This window comes from Notothenia rossii (assembly GCF_949606895.1).
Source record: "Notothenia rossii genome assembly, chromosome: 6".
Taxonomy (NCBI): Eukaryota; Metazoa; Chordata; class Actinopteri; order Perciformes; family Nototheniidae; genus Notothenia; species Notothenia rossii.
In genome coordinates, this window is record NC_136909.1 from 18,746,340 (window position 1) to 18,760,383 (window position 14,044).

Consider the following 14,044-nt stretch of genomic DNA (forward strand, 5'->3'; position numbering starts at 1 on the left):
TAAATGCATTGATCGTTCAAACAATGCACAGTACAACACAGAATACTGCACACACCCCAAGCTATACAGCACATTCAGCAAAAACAGATATAAATGTAATTAAACAAACAATGATACAAAATAAAATGAAATAGGTCACATAATTAAAACTAGTATATGTATATAAATCCTATCAAATAAATGTAATATGGTTTCCAGTCTACTTTTATAAATCATTTCAAGTGCCTGTCAGTTTAGGCCAGACAATTTAGGCCAGACAGTTATTATAAACTGTATCGAGTTGTAATATTTTAAACATTTAATGCCAAGTCTAGGTTTCCCAGGAGGAATTCTAGGAATGTCCCTAGCATGTTGACTTGTTGGTTAAATAACCAACTGTCCCTCACACACACATAAGGGCCCTGCCACCTGCTTTTATGAGCCCCAGACCAATGAGAAACTTTGAAAAGGGCCACATCTCCAACACTCCAGCCAATTGAGTGACTTCTGTTCAGTGTGTTCAAAAGGTGTGGAGATGTCTGCTCTGGTCATGCGACGTGCGACTGACCTATAAACAGCTTCTTCCTTTAAAGTGCCCCTTCATCTGGAAGGCAAACACTGCTGCTGACTAAGAACCTAATTTTGGGATGTCTATGTTGACAAAATTACTTGTGCTACTCTGCTTTGTTTTAAAGTTGTAGGTCAAATATACAACTTTATATTTAGCTAATTTATTCATAAAGCACCACAGCGGTTCAAATATGTAATTGTGTATGCATTGTGTCTGCCAAAGCACTCACTGAGGAGAGAGGAATCTTATAAGAGAGTAAGCTACTGAGGCCGGGGCTATTCATGAATTGTCTTACAATGAATAGTTTAATGCTACGGGAGGAATAGTATTTAAGCTGTAGCCAAAGTAATAACTTTACATCGTCAGACATCCAGAAGTCATGTCAAGGGGCCATCCATGACAAATGCAATACATAAATACATTCTATAAACACACAACTAATATAATGAAGCATTTTTTTGGGATGTTTGTTTAAAGAGATAATAAGGAAGATTAACCTAATTTGGAATTTCTCTACTTGCAAATTTGACATAAATGAGAGATAAGCTAATATTGCCTGGACTATTTATATGGTTTTATTATAAAAATAGTATTTGTAGAAATCTCATATAAAAATAGTAAACACATTAAAAGTAGAAGTCCACTTACATATTCATGTTCATACATATGCATGACTGTAAGTTAAAGCTTATGTTGTGAGGGAGTGGTCTCATCTCTATTTTACATACTATCCTATCCTCAGTCAGGAATAAGAAATTGTCTCGGTGGAGAAATGATTCTTTAGGCAGAATATTCAGAAATATAATTTATTATTTTTTAAATACAATTCAATGTACAAAAGCAGAAGAAAAACATACCGGCAAACTTAAAACTAATACAACCTGAAAGTGTCTGTGTACTTTTTTTGCTAAAAGTTAAAAACTACCTCTACCAGAACAACATCACAATGATAAAGGCTTTACAAGATACAAAACAATCCCTCCAGCATCTCTGTCCACATGTCAGCACTCAGGAGTGTCTCAGTCTGGAATGATTCGGTCTATGGAGCACGTGAATGACGGGGGTTTATGGATCGAGACCAGCAGATGAAGGAATAGAGGAAAGGTCAGGAAGACCTGAGGTAGTTGGAAGCACTACACGATACCGAGCTGTTTTTTCAGCCTCGCTAGCTGCTCCATGCTGATGTTGTTGCCGCCGCACACCACGATGACCACCGGGCCGAGACGCTGTGCCAGCTTGCCCTCGCTCTGCAGCCTTTTGATAACGCCGCTGTACACGGCAGCCAGGGCGGCCCCGCAGGCGGGCTCCACCAGGACCTTCTCATCATCTGCAGGAAGAAGACACACCAGTAGAGAGGTCAGTCTCATTGCAGCAGTTTAAGACCTATTTTTTGGATCAGTGTGAAGGAGCAGGTTGTACTCACCAACAAAGTGTTCCACAGCTTTTACAGCCTCCTGGTCTGTGACTAATTCTGAGAAAACCACGTGCTCCCCCACCAGTTTAAACGTCTGTGCAGACACCCTCGTCAGGCCCAGAGTGGTTGCAATACTAGAGAGCAAAGAAGAAGGGTCAATCCTAGGAACTATGTGAGAAAAAGCAGATAATGTTATAATTTGTGTATGATATCTGTGTTTATGAATTACCTGGTAATTTCAGGTAAAGTGACCAGCTCCCCAGCCTTCATTGCTGCATTGAGGCTGTGTGCTCCAATGGTTTCCATGGCTACAATGGGCACGTCAGCCCAGCATGCACGGCGCAGTCCCTCCACCACCCCGTTCAGCAGGCCTCCGCCTCCCACTGACAACACGATGGCTCCCGGCTTCACCTTCAGGTCCTGCTCCAGCTCCTTCACCAGAGACGTGTGGCCTTCCCTGCACACAACACAACACAGACCCTGTTAGTTTCAAAGTAATCTGGATGCATTTTTATTAAAATGTGAGAAAGAAACAGCCATTCCTTGAATGCATCATATCAGGAGATTCACTGTATTTATGGTTGTTGGTAACATTTTGACTGTGACATGTGATCACCCCATAAAGTAAGCACTGTGATAAGATACCATGTTATCTGACATAACACTTTATACATGTATGATGACACCGCATGATAACACACACTTACTATCGGTCATTTGCACATCCTAAAAGTAATTAAATGTTCACATCTAATCACGTCTTTGCCTCTTATCTTTTCATGACAGTTAGATATCTATGCAGGAATTCCTTCACAGTACATAGTAATGTACATGCTGTCACAACCCCTGAATGACAGGCGGACTCAGATAAACTCACCAGATGAGCGGATCATCAAAGGGAGAAATGAATATCCAGCTGGGGTTGTTTGCCACAAGCTGCTGTCCGTATTCAATGCTCTCATTTAGTGCCTGAAAGAGACACAACATCTTGTCATGTGTTGAACCATTTTGCGTTGTCAGCCTGTTTAAATTGCAATTCAAATGTCTCTAGAATTCACCTTAACTAATCCTATTTATGCTTAAAAATATGACATTATGATGTAAAGATTGTAGTAAACAACACATGAGATTAGCTTACCTTGCCATGGATCACCACAGTGGCGCCCTCGTCCTTCAGTCTCTCCACCGTTGGGTTTGGTGTAACACTTGGTACTACTATAGTTGCAGGAACCCCGAGCTGACGGGCGGAGTAAGCTGCGGCCATACCAGCATTTCCACCTGTTGGAACCAAAAGGGTTCAAAGATTACACACTCAAACACACCGCCAGAGACAAAGATAACTCTAACATTGATTTTATTTGTGTTGCTTCAGTGCTTACCTGAACAGCAGACAAACCGCTCACACCCTCGCTCTGCCCACTACAAGAAAAAGAGACATAACAGTCAGGATCAAAATGCAGAGTGTAAAAAAATCCCAGTTGTCTGACTGAGACATCTAAACTGGCCGTTACAGGGTCATTATGGTCAATAGTGGAATGTAACAAAATTATTTTTACTTTACTTAAGTACTGCTTTTACATATTTGCACTTATCTTGAGAATCTCCTTCTCATGGTTCTATAAACTTAAATTCCCCCAAATTTCATTGGCAAATACCATACACTTTACTCCAGTACATTTGTTTGACACAAAGTATCTAGAATTGGCTCAACATTGACAACTACAACATTAAACTGCTCTTACATTTATAAATAAGTGATAAAAATCAGGATAGATATTCTATGATAATACTATAAAAGGAGCCATTTTGCATTCCGTGTACTTTTTCCGTTTACTGTTATACTTTGAGTACATTTGGCTGATAATACTTCTGTATATCTAATCAAGTAACATTTTGAGGTCACAAATGTTACTTTAAATTGAGTATTTGAAGATCCAAGTATTTCTACTTTTACATAATTAAATGAAATGAGTAATTCTTCCACATCTTTTTGAATCTAAGTTTAGCACGACACAACACAGGAAAGGTCCAGTCACCCCAAAACAGAGAAGAAGTACTCACAGTTTTGCAGAGGTGTCCGATGCCCCTGATCTTAAATGATCCGGTGGGCTGAGATGAATCCAGCTTGAGGTAAACTGAAGTCCCAGCTACTTTAGTCAGGGCAAGGCTCTGCCTCAGCGGAGTGGCCACATGAAGAGGCTGATTGGTCTTCATCTCACTGTAAACAAACAAACACATTATTTGTCAAGTAAAATCCAAATAATTCAAATACTTTTCATTTAAAAAACAAAATCAAATTACCTTTTTAGATGTATTGCAGGATAACAAGTTGGGTTAAATATCACTTATCCAAAACGTCCTTTACTTCTTGACTCTAGCATCTTAAGTGCACATATATACTCAGTGGTACTGTGGGCTTGGCAGAGGAGGCCCACCTCTTAGCCAATCAGTGATAGGCATTTTGGCACCAGACCCTCCCAGTGACCGCGAGGAAGAGGATGATAGGAATTCCTCCCAGTCCTTACCTGAGGAAAGAATGTTTTCGTCCCCACTCCCCCCCTATTCAGGATTTCAATATTGTATCTGGGGCTTATTATTCTCAATATTTAATATATAGACCACAATATTATAGTTTTAAATCTCAAATCAAGTACAAATAGGCAATTCGTAGCCTGCAACTTTACTTCTTATTTACATTCAACCAATTGTTAAAACTATTTTAATTATAAAGACTGACTTAGCTGACTATTATTAAAGCGTTTTACTCCAGCAGCTCTCACTGACCGGCCCATTCGGGTTTGAACCGTGCACAGTGCACACGGAGGCTGTTCCATCGGGGCAAAAAATAGTAGCGACTCTTTTGGTAATGTCTGCGGAGCGTGCAACTCCTTTAGAGGGGAGAGCAACGCGCCAAGGACAGCGAGTAAAAATGTCACAGCCACGGGGTCACAGCAGAGCAGAGAACTGTGAAACGAACTAATGACTGTTGGAAAATACGTTTTTGCACGCTTTTATCCTGAAGAGCGATTAAAATATTACCTTTTTAATTAAGACAGGTGCTAATTTAGCGCAAATGCTCTCCATTTACACCACAGAAGGTTGTTTGAAAATACAAAAAAAAAAAAAACAGTCTACATCATAACAGATTAACAACGTTATGGGGGATAATGGGATGATAATAGGTCATCAGAGACTAATTAGATAGATAAACCAAATGTCAATATTAAGGTTACACTAGTCTGATAATTATCTATACCATTTAAAAAAGATTAACTATTGTTACCAATATGGAAAGAGTCACATCACAGATCAGGAACATTTGCATTGCAACAAGTAGAAAAACACATTCAATTTCAATGATGTATTTCGACTCATTGAGCATAGTGTTATAGAAATACATTATTATTAACTTACTCAATGTGCCTCTACATATTTTAGTGTTGCAATTTGTGCAGAAAATTAAATGAACACATTATTACTTTATCAACTATCCTATAATTTAAATACCAACCAATGATAAATGTAAGTTAAAAAATACTGTTACATGGTCTGTTATGATATCACTGCTAAGCCTGGGAACAGTTGTAAACAAGAACATCATGTGCTAGCTAGACAAGCTACCCTTGGCCTTGACACATGCCATGTCACTTACTCAAAGAAACAAATGATTACATCTATTTAAGTTTTGATTAATCACTACACATAATGCTCACCTACTCATTGTGTGTTTTAGCTGCCTTGATTGATGTAACTGGTCATATTTTGTGAACCTCTTACAAGCCACTTTAGTAATAGGCTTACTTTCCTTGAATTTGGTCATACCAACAGAGTAATGGGTTTGAGATAAAAGAGAGAGTAGAGGGGAGTTTATGTACAATTAACCTGCAATTCAGTAGACATGTATCACATTTCAGTAAGTAAGACCCACAAGGAGCTGTTACGGTGATACAAATACTGAAACCAAACTACTATATAGCATTGTTAACTTCCATAACTATGGAGCTGGACCTGTATCATGCAGTGTCATGTACTCATAATCACAATTACATTTTATTGTACGGAAGCATTGTTAGAAATAAAGTCTGAGTTTTGAGAATATATAACACAATGACCAATGCTGTGTTTCCATTAGCAAAATAAAACAAAACAATTTTCACAGATTCTTCGCCAAAAACTGACCTTAAAATTCAGTAAAAACAAAAGCATTTGATTCAGTTTTGTTTTTAAGGTCTTTGCAATCATTTTTAAATCTTAAAAAAACACAAGTGAACACAAAAAGACAATGTTTTCACATGATTAATATTACATTTATTGTACAAGGCCCATTGCAGTTTAAACAATCTTGTGTGTAACACATCAAAAAACGACACACTATGAGTTTTGACTTTTAAGCAGAACAAACAAAGGTGAAGCCTATTCAAATATTAACTATGGCCCTTTTTAATTTAGTAAACCCTGTGCAAGTAATACAACACACAGTATCAGGAACCCTCAACTGCCACAACTGAATGCAATGCAGGCAGCCAAAAATAAACACTAATGAGATGCCAACATTTAAGTTCTGGAAAAGGCTTATTGCAAGACTAGCTTGTTCTTCCGATGGAATTACATGGCTGCTGGTGTCAAGACTAAAGGCCACTCTGTAAAGGATTGTTACACCATCTGCTGGTGATGGGCTGCACACACAAACAATATATGTTTTATCCAAGTGCATTTGGTCAGTCTCTCTTATTTCTTGGTTTTATAAGAAAGACTGTTTGCATATTTATGCGAAATTAAGTTTGCTATCTCTTCTGTCGCTGCAAAACAGTTTAATGAGGGTGGAGATTTTTTACTCAAAAGAAAACAGAGGGAAAATGCAGTCAGCTGAAAATTCTCTGACTTAACTAAAATCCTGCTGCGTTCAAGCCATGTCTGCACATAGTGTTCTCCTTCTTCTCTTTTGGTTTTAAGGCACAACCGGAGATGGCAAAAGTACACACATCCTTTACTCAAGTAGAAGTACAGATACTCGTGATTAAAAATACTCTGGTAAAAGTAGAAGTACTGACTAAACGTATTTACTCGAGTAAAAGTAAAGAAGTATGGGCTTCAAAATGTACTTAAAGGGGAGTCTTTTATACATAAACATGTGTCCTCTGTAACAAGATTCTGAAAGTTTCAGGAAAAAAGATTCGCTCACCTTTTGTCCTGATCCATTTATATAAAAACCTGTCTGAATTTTGGCCACTTCATGATGTCTCAATGAGTTTTTGGCTTGTGTAACCATTAGCCAATTACCAACCAAGGTAACCCCCCCCCACCCCCCCCACCTTATCACCTGAATCTCCTCCTAGAGCACCATTGTGTTCTTTTTAACCAAATATCTCCCAGAGGGGCATGGGGAGTGGCTCCTTATTTTTATCTAAAGTGAAAGACAGAGAAACAGCACTTTTGAAACAGGGCTGAAACAGAGGGGTTTATGGGATGCTACAATGCATGATCTGTTGGGTATTTCAAGCCAAACACTTCAGAGACATGTTTTGTATCTGAGACTATTATATATTGATGAAAAACAGTATGATAGGGGACCTTTAAGTAAAAAGTACCCATAACTACCAACTGTCTTATAGAGTAAATGACCTCCCTTTATATTAATAGAACAATAATGTCACTGTTAGCTAATGAATGTTGCGATGCTGAACAATGGCAAAATTACAAAGTTTTCATAGGTCCCTCTTCTTATAGCCCCAGTCACACTGTCTGGAAATTGACACCAGATGGACACACGATAAAGGAAATGTTCAAATTCGGCTGTGATCGTAACAACATCAGGCCATTCGTGAGGGCATCTTAAGCCATCGTATGACCGCCGGTGGAGTTTCTCAGGCTCCGGCAGCAACTTTGTGAGCGGTGGCAAAATCTTTGGCATGCCAAAAAATTGCAGAAGGTTCATTTTCGTGTTGAATTTGTGTCCATTTTGCCCTTCGTAAGGCACTCATGAGGGCATCTTGTCAAATTGTGTCATCTTCGTCTGATCATCGGTGCCATCGGGCATTTTTCGCCTCACAAAGACAATACGAAGGAAACAAGAAGCTGTCCAGTTATTTTAGGAAGGCAACACGACTATGTGAAGCCCTCGCAATTCCGTCGTGTAGCCAGTGTATTATAGTACAATGACATCAAGATTGCATTTAATGCACAACAAAATCATGTAAACATATTATGTAAATAACCCAATTTGTGTTCTGTGAAACTGAAAAGTATATTACATTGTTTTCGTTACTTTCGTTGCAGTTGTAGGTCTTAAATGTAATTTAGGTTAACTTCCTGTTTTATATAGATGCTTTGTATTTTGAAGGCAAGTTTACGCTTTTGACAGGTAATTGTTGTCGCTATGGAAACAACATGACAGAGATAAGTAATATATTCTAATCTAGATATAAAGATGGAGAAAGTAAAGAATAAAGTATATGTTTAAATGTTAGCACCCCCCAAAGAGGCACAAGCTCTTATGTTGAGTCTGGATACATTCTAAATCATCAGTAAAGCCTACGACCATATTTTTGTGTGTGGTTCGGGTGCCATCGTGTGGCCTTCTGTAGGCATCGTACTTGCTTTGGCTGTTGCTTGGCTGTTGACCAAGTTCGGGGCCATCTTTGTGGGAAATTCACAATTCCATATTCGTGTGTCCATCTGGTGTCAATTTCGGGACAGTGTGGCAGGCTTTAGAGAAGACCAGGAAATGAAGGATACACGAATCATGTTAAAATCAATAGGCAGGCAATGACTCTAAATAATAATGATCACGCCACCAAACACAGATTAAAATTAAAGTAACAAATCTGTTATGAAAATGTAAGAAGTAGAAAGTACAGGTCTTTGAGTTAAAAATGTAAAAAGTCAAAGTAAAAAGTCGTCAGATAACAAAAAACACCAAACAAGTAATTAAATAAAATAAATCTAATGTTTGCGGTTGTTTTTTACATAATACAATTTTTACAGTTTATTTAACGATATGCACCATTTGTCTTTACTCACTTACCTATCATTGCAAATAAATAACACTGCAAAAGTGCCTTGTAGTCACATCATTTGAATAGCTTATGCACTTTTGCAGTGTTATTTATTTGCAATGATAGGTAAGTGAGTAAAGACAAATGGTGCATATCGTTAAATAAGCTGTAACAAAATTATTATGTAAATGCCAGTAGGCTAATTGTACCATTATTTTTACCATTATTGTATTAGCAATCTGTACTTGCTGTCATAATTTAGGAAGTAGGTCTACAACCCAAGAGGGTGAAATGAACTCCTAACAGCTCATTATTTCTGGTTGAACAATTTTACCTGAACGCATCATCAGTCAGGCCAGGTTGGGCACCAATAACGTGCTGCACGCGGGCGAGGTGCCCCTTTTCCTCTCGACCCTGAGCCCTTACAAAGTCTACGAACGCCAACGACCTGGAAGTGAGCAAACATTTGCTTTTGAATTGCACTTCATAAATAGTTTGTAACACGTATAAAAACATGCAAATCAAAACTAAGTGATGCTTCTTTAATCAAAAATGTCACTTTCATTTGAATAACCTCCCTCCTCACAGCGGTCAGAAATCCACTATGGCAACAGGAGGAAAAACGTCAAGAAAAAAGGAAAAGATTTGACAACATGGCGCACTTTCCTGAGAAAAGTTTCTCCTGAAGGCAACACAGCTAAATCTTCGTAGATTTTCCTCGGAGTTTAGCGACTATAACGTGGACTTTTCGGCTAACTTCCAACAGCACCTTGAACCAAATAAAAAGACCAGAAGGAGTGTGATGGGATGAGAGCGATAACCCGTGGCACAAACCAAAGCAGTCAGACAGGATGGAGCAGCAAGCGACTCTGAAAGAAAAGGTAAATAGACAAAAAACAACTACTTTCTACACTGTCATGCAAGCTGCAATATGTGTAGTTGTTGGCATTTTGGTTCCACCCCCCCCCCCGAATAACACTTTTGTTACCTCGCGTTCTGGACAGGAAATGCCAAATGACCATTCCTGCGAAAAGCTCGTAAAAGCCCTCTATCGATTTTCCAGTCATGCAAACTGTGCTGGACTGCACAGAGGATGTGTGTGCTCTCCTGGCTCACACAATAGCTAACATTAATGTGATTCAAATGCAAATAGAAGATCATACACATTACAAAATAGGCTCTAAACCTAAATCATACTTCTTTTGTTTCGCATGAACAAAGTGGCTTGCACAGTGGCAGTTCATTTTTGTGCACAACCATGATTACATCCACATTATTCCCCAACAAAAAGTAAATGTGTGCATTACAGACTGTGTTTTTTCTATGGAGAGTTGACTTAATCTCTGTCTCCTCGTGATTAGGTTGGCAGGGTGTCCTCTGTGTTGGTATAGGCTCTCATTATCACTCCCTCTCCACCCTTCCTGCCCACATACAGTAAGCAGCCCAATGAAACACATGAGACAGCACTCACCGTGGACCTTCCTGTAAAATCTCTGATCAGTTCACTCCTCTCTGGTCTAGTGTACAGTGTTTATCTGAAAGGAAAACCTGCATGATCTTCGGGCCCCTGGGAGAACGAATCAATAATAGATGCTTCTCCTGACATTGCTTTGGAAACAAGTCTTTGAATTTCATCATGCGTGACAGTGCTGTCAGTTGTGCTGTGGACGTCACTCCTTCAGCCTGTTTGTGTATTTCTGAGAGGTGGGTTGCTTAGCTCTCCACATGATTTACAGCAACAAACCCAGCAGCTAACACTTGTTTTAAGACCTCCTTGCACAAATCCCACTGTTTTACATCATGTTGTTGTAGCTTAATGGATTTTTTAACAATGTGAAGGTGCTACATTGGCTTTAAAAGGTACACTATATTGTGTTTCTTAAAAACGGCATACCAATTCTTCAGTTTGTTTTAGCTTTTGATCATTGTCTTACTTTATATAATTTATTTTGGCCCTATACTTGCCTCGCATGCTCTGTAATCACCTAAACACACACTTTTAAATAGATACATGGAGATACAATATGAAGCACTCGAGACTTTAGTTTTTACTCTCGAAAAAAATAAAAAAATGTTTTGCAAAAAAGAAACAGAAAAAGGTGGAAGGTCAAAAGGTGCAAGAAAGCTACTGATTGCCTGGTACTGCGCTGTAACTTGATGTTGGACCTACTTAAGCCCTCATATTTGCTGCGTCTACTCCCCGGGCCTCTGGAAGTAATTACCCAGCCTGCCATATCCCAGAATTCAGTCCGAGGAGGAGTGATGAGAAAGCGGTATAAAGGACGGCCCTGAAAACATGCAACCCTGAGATGAATTTCCTGATTCAGTAATACTCACAAACCTTTCCCGATAAATGGATACATCACTCATCTATTTAATCAATTACACTATATTTGTTAAATTAAGCTACAGCAAGACTTGCACAAATTGGTCTTACATTCAAATGGTTTGCCTTTTGGTTTGTTCAGGAGAGTAATACATTGCATATTCATTTTTACAATTATAGATTCAATCCCACATTATTGCCAATGGCCTTGCTCTAAGGCAGGTTTAAGGCTTAATCTTATTGTGGTAGGAGATTTAGCAGCGCACTGAAGATGACTTTATAAGGTTGAACTTAACACTATTGTTGTGTGTTTAAAGTTAGGTCAACGGCTGCGAACATCAGAAAAGTTATGGGCTTTGTTTTAAACTGACATGATGTGAAAGATCAAACTGTCTTTGCCAAAGGCATTCCCTATTTTTAACCTGGGTGGGTCTGTTCTTCATAAACAAAGGTGAGTTAACCTTATTTGGACTTCAGGACTGAAACCAATATCCCATGTGCTGTACAGATGTGGCGGTCTCTCAGCGGTCAAAACACGGAGCAAAATCAGGAATCTCACTAAAGAAACACACAGACCTAGCTGGCAGAACAATTCACATTATTTTGGAAATCGAGTTTTTAATTTAAGGTTATGTCAAAATACACACTCAAAGATAAACTGATTAGTTAGTCTAAATAAGATATTTTTTTACTGCAGAATATGTGGACTTCAGGTCAGTCTCAGTGTGCTTTTCTGTAAGGTCTCTTTGATTTGAGCTAAATTAAAGTCTATAGAGACTTAACCCTACCACAGTTATACTAGGCAAAAATATATGAATCATATACTCTCTGTTTTTTGTTTTCTTCACAGCAGACAGTGATGTTCACTTTACATAACAGGAAAACCAAAGTTGGAACAAATAACACTAACAACAGTTTAGTTAGTTCAGTTTCCCAGAGAGCAATAACACTGTTGGCATGCACAATACAAGGGTCCTTTAGCTGGCTAAACTGCATCAAACTAATGGTTTGTTTTGCTATTCCAAGTGTCAAAAGGTCTGTTCAGCACACTAGCACACTCAACACTACAGTGCTTGTTTTCATTGCTTTTGTGGGAAAAGATGAGTCAGTTTGGCAAATATGCTTTCTCACACACTCTTTTGGAAACATGCTGAGTCATATCACACATTGAAACACTATACAGCATATTCGATTCTGTATACCAGCCACAAAAAAAATACATTTACAGCTGAAACACATTAAAGTTCCCATTACATGGCCATTTCTACTGATCATAATTCCATTGTTGAGGTATACTAGAATAGATTTACATTGTTCAATGTTCGAAAATCACATTGGTTTCTCATACAGCATCTCTGTATAGTAAGTGTATTCACTCTCTGTCCTAAACGGCTTGTTGGAGCTCCTGCCACCCCCCCCCCTCCCTATGAGCCCACTGTGCTCTGATTGGTCAGCTCGCCCACTATGTTCTGATGAGTCCACCACCGTTAAAGCGGAACATCGGTGTTTATGTGTTACAATGGCGTTTGTTAGCAACCAGAAAATGACACCAGTAATGACAAACAGATGAGAATGCTACGTGGGGTCTGGGTGCCATGTTGGCGGGACGTTGCGGGGCTCGCGCCCTTTGAGGATCGAGGAGCCGACAGTGTGAGCTGTATTACTGGTGTCGTTTTCTGGTTGCTGCATGGGGTCTGCGAGACAGCGAGACATCGCGGAACTCAGCCTGAGCACACACATACAGTACACTCACAGCCAGGCTGTTCGCCACACACTCACAGCCTGAGAAAAAGATAAGGCTGAGTGAATGTGTGCGCCGGCGAAATTCCGCGGAGCATCACGACTGAGAAAAGATAAGGCTGAGTGAGTGTGTGAGGAGCTCCACGGATTGTTCCATGCCAATACGCGGAGCCGCTACGTCGCTATGCCCGTTTACGTCACTTTACTCAGGAAGAAAAAAATGGAAAATAAAAATCTCCAACGAAGCGTTCTGGGGCAGCATAGACAGGTCTTTTCTGTGTTAGAGTTTTACTCGCTAGAGGGTGTACTTTGAGGCTTTTTGACTCTGCAGACCATTTACATAAAAAGCTACATAACACACAAGGGGACGGGTAATAACCGGAAAAGGATGTCATCAATAATCTTATCTTGTGTGTTCTATAACTTACCCATTTTCCCCTCCTATTGCCAAGATTTTGTATTTTAATTGTATTACTCAACTTTTAAGAAGTCTTATTTGTTTAAGTGCATTCCCGTCGGATAAGTTTCACAACATTTTTGAATTTGACTGATTACAGCTCTGTCAATCCCCTCTGTGTATTCCTTCAGTTTTCCATATTCGGTTCTCGGACTGCGGGCAGACCTATCCGATGTGTTTCTGGAGACGACGGGGCCAGGTGTGGGCTCAGCAAAGCAGAGTTCATGGAGAAAGTGCAGCAGAGCAATGAGGCTTGTCAGCGGGGTGACTTTCAGGCGGCCATCCATTTGTACACCAACGCCTTGCAGGCTGACCCACAGAACTGCATCCTGTTCAGTAACCGCTCAGCAGCCCGTCTCAAACTGGGACAGCACCAGGCGGCACTGGAGGACGCTGAAAAAGCCTGCGAGCTCAATCCCAAGTGGCCCAAGGTAAGTTTGCCTCAAGCACTTTATCTATGGAAACACTAAAGGACAGTAAAAACATGAGGAAACAGTCCTGAGGTTTTCACCCCGTACATCATATACATTTTATCTTCTTAAACTGAGATTATTGGCTTTCA

At 39.5% G+C, this 14,044-nt stretch overlaps 2 protein-coding genes across 4 annotated transcripts in view; one reads left to right on the forward strand and one right to left on the reverse strand.

Annotated features, from left to right (window-relative positions):
• Window positions 1-1,342: 1,342 nt before the first annotated feature.
• Window positions 1,343-9,625, reverse strand: LOC307043249 (L-serine dehydratase/L-threonine deaminase-like). Of its 2 annotated transcripts, XM_079687585.1 has the most exons (9): window positions 9,294-9,625; window positions 8,562-8,669; window positions 4,026-4,182; window positions 3,344-3,383; window positions 3,103-3,242; window positions 2,842-2,933; window positions 2,194-2,421; window positions 1,974-2,098; window positions 1,343-1,877 (listed from the first exon to the last, which is right to left on the reverse strand). In XM_079687585.1, exons 1-9 carry the CDS (start codon window positions 9,473-9,475, stop codon window positions 1,684-1,686), a joined length of 1,266 nt encoding a protein of 421 aa, XP_079543711.1. In that variant the 5' UTR covers window positions 9,476-9,625; the 3' UTR covers window positions 1,343-1,683. The 2 variants fall into 2 exon arrangements, with proteins under 2 accessions (XP_079543711.1, XP_079543712.1); XM_079687586.1 differs by lacking the exons at window positions 8,562-8,669; window positions 9,294-9,625 and adding an exon at window positions 4,266-5,039.
• A 75-nt stretch (window positions 9,626-9,700) lies between these two features.
• Window positions 9,701-14,044, forward strand: part of LOC307043248 (tetratricopeptide repeat protein 28-like) — a 170,883-nt gene continuing 166,539 nt past the window's right edge. For both annotated transcript variants that reach the window (XM_079687581.1, XM_079687582.1), the window contains exons 1-2: window positions 9,701-9,840; window positions 13,614-13,913. In XM_079687581.1, coding sequence (XP_079543707.1) covers window positions 9,811-9,840; window positions 13,614-13,913 — 330 coding nt within the window. In that variant the 5' untranslated portion in view covers window positions 9,701-9,810. The remainder of the gene's footprint in view (window positions 9,841-13,613; window positions 13,914-14,044) is intronic.

What these genes read in the sequence shown, in the direction of transcription:
- LOC307043249 (XM_079687585.1), bottom strand. Translation starts at nt 9,475, where the DNA reads ATGTTTTTATACGTGTTACAAACTATTTATGAAGTGCAATTCAAAAGC. An exon ending in TCGGACACCTCTGCAAAACT is followed by an intron (nt 3,384 to 4,025) that starts GTGAGTACTTCT and finishes TTTTTCTTGTAG; the next exon opens with TGGGCAGAGCGAGGGTGTGA. An exon ending in CTGTGGTGATCCATGGCAAG is followed by an intron (nt 2,934 to 3,102) that starts GTAAGCTAATCT and finishes TGTCTCTTTCAG; the next exon opens with GCACTAAATGAGAGCATTGA.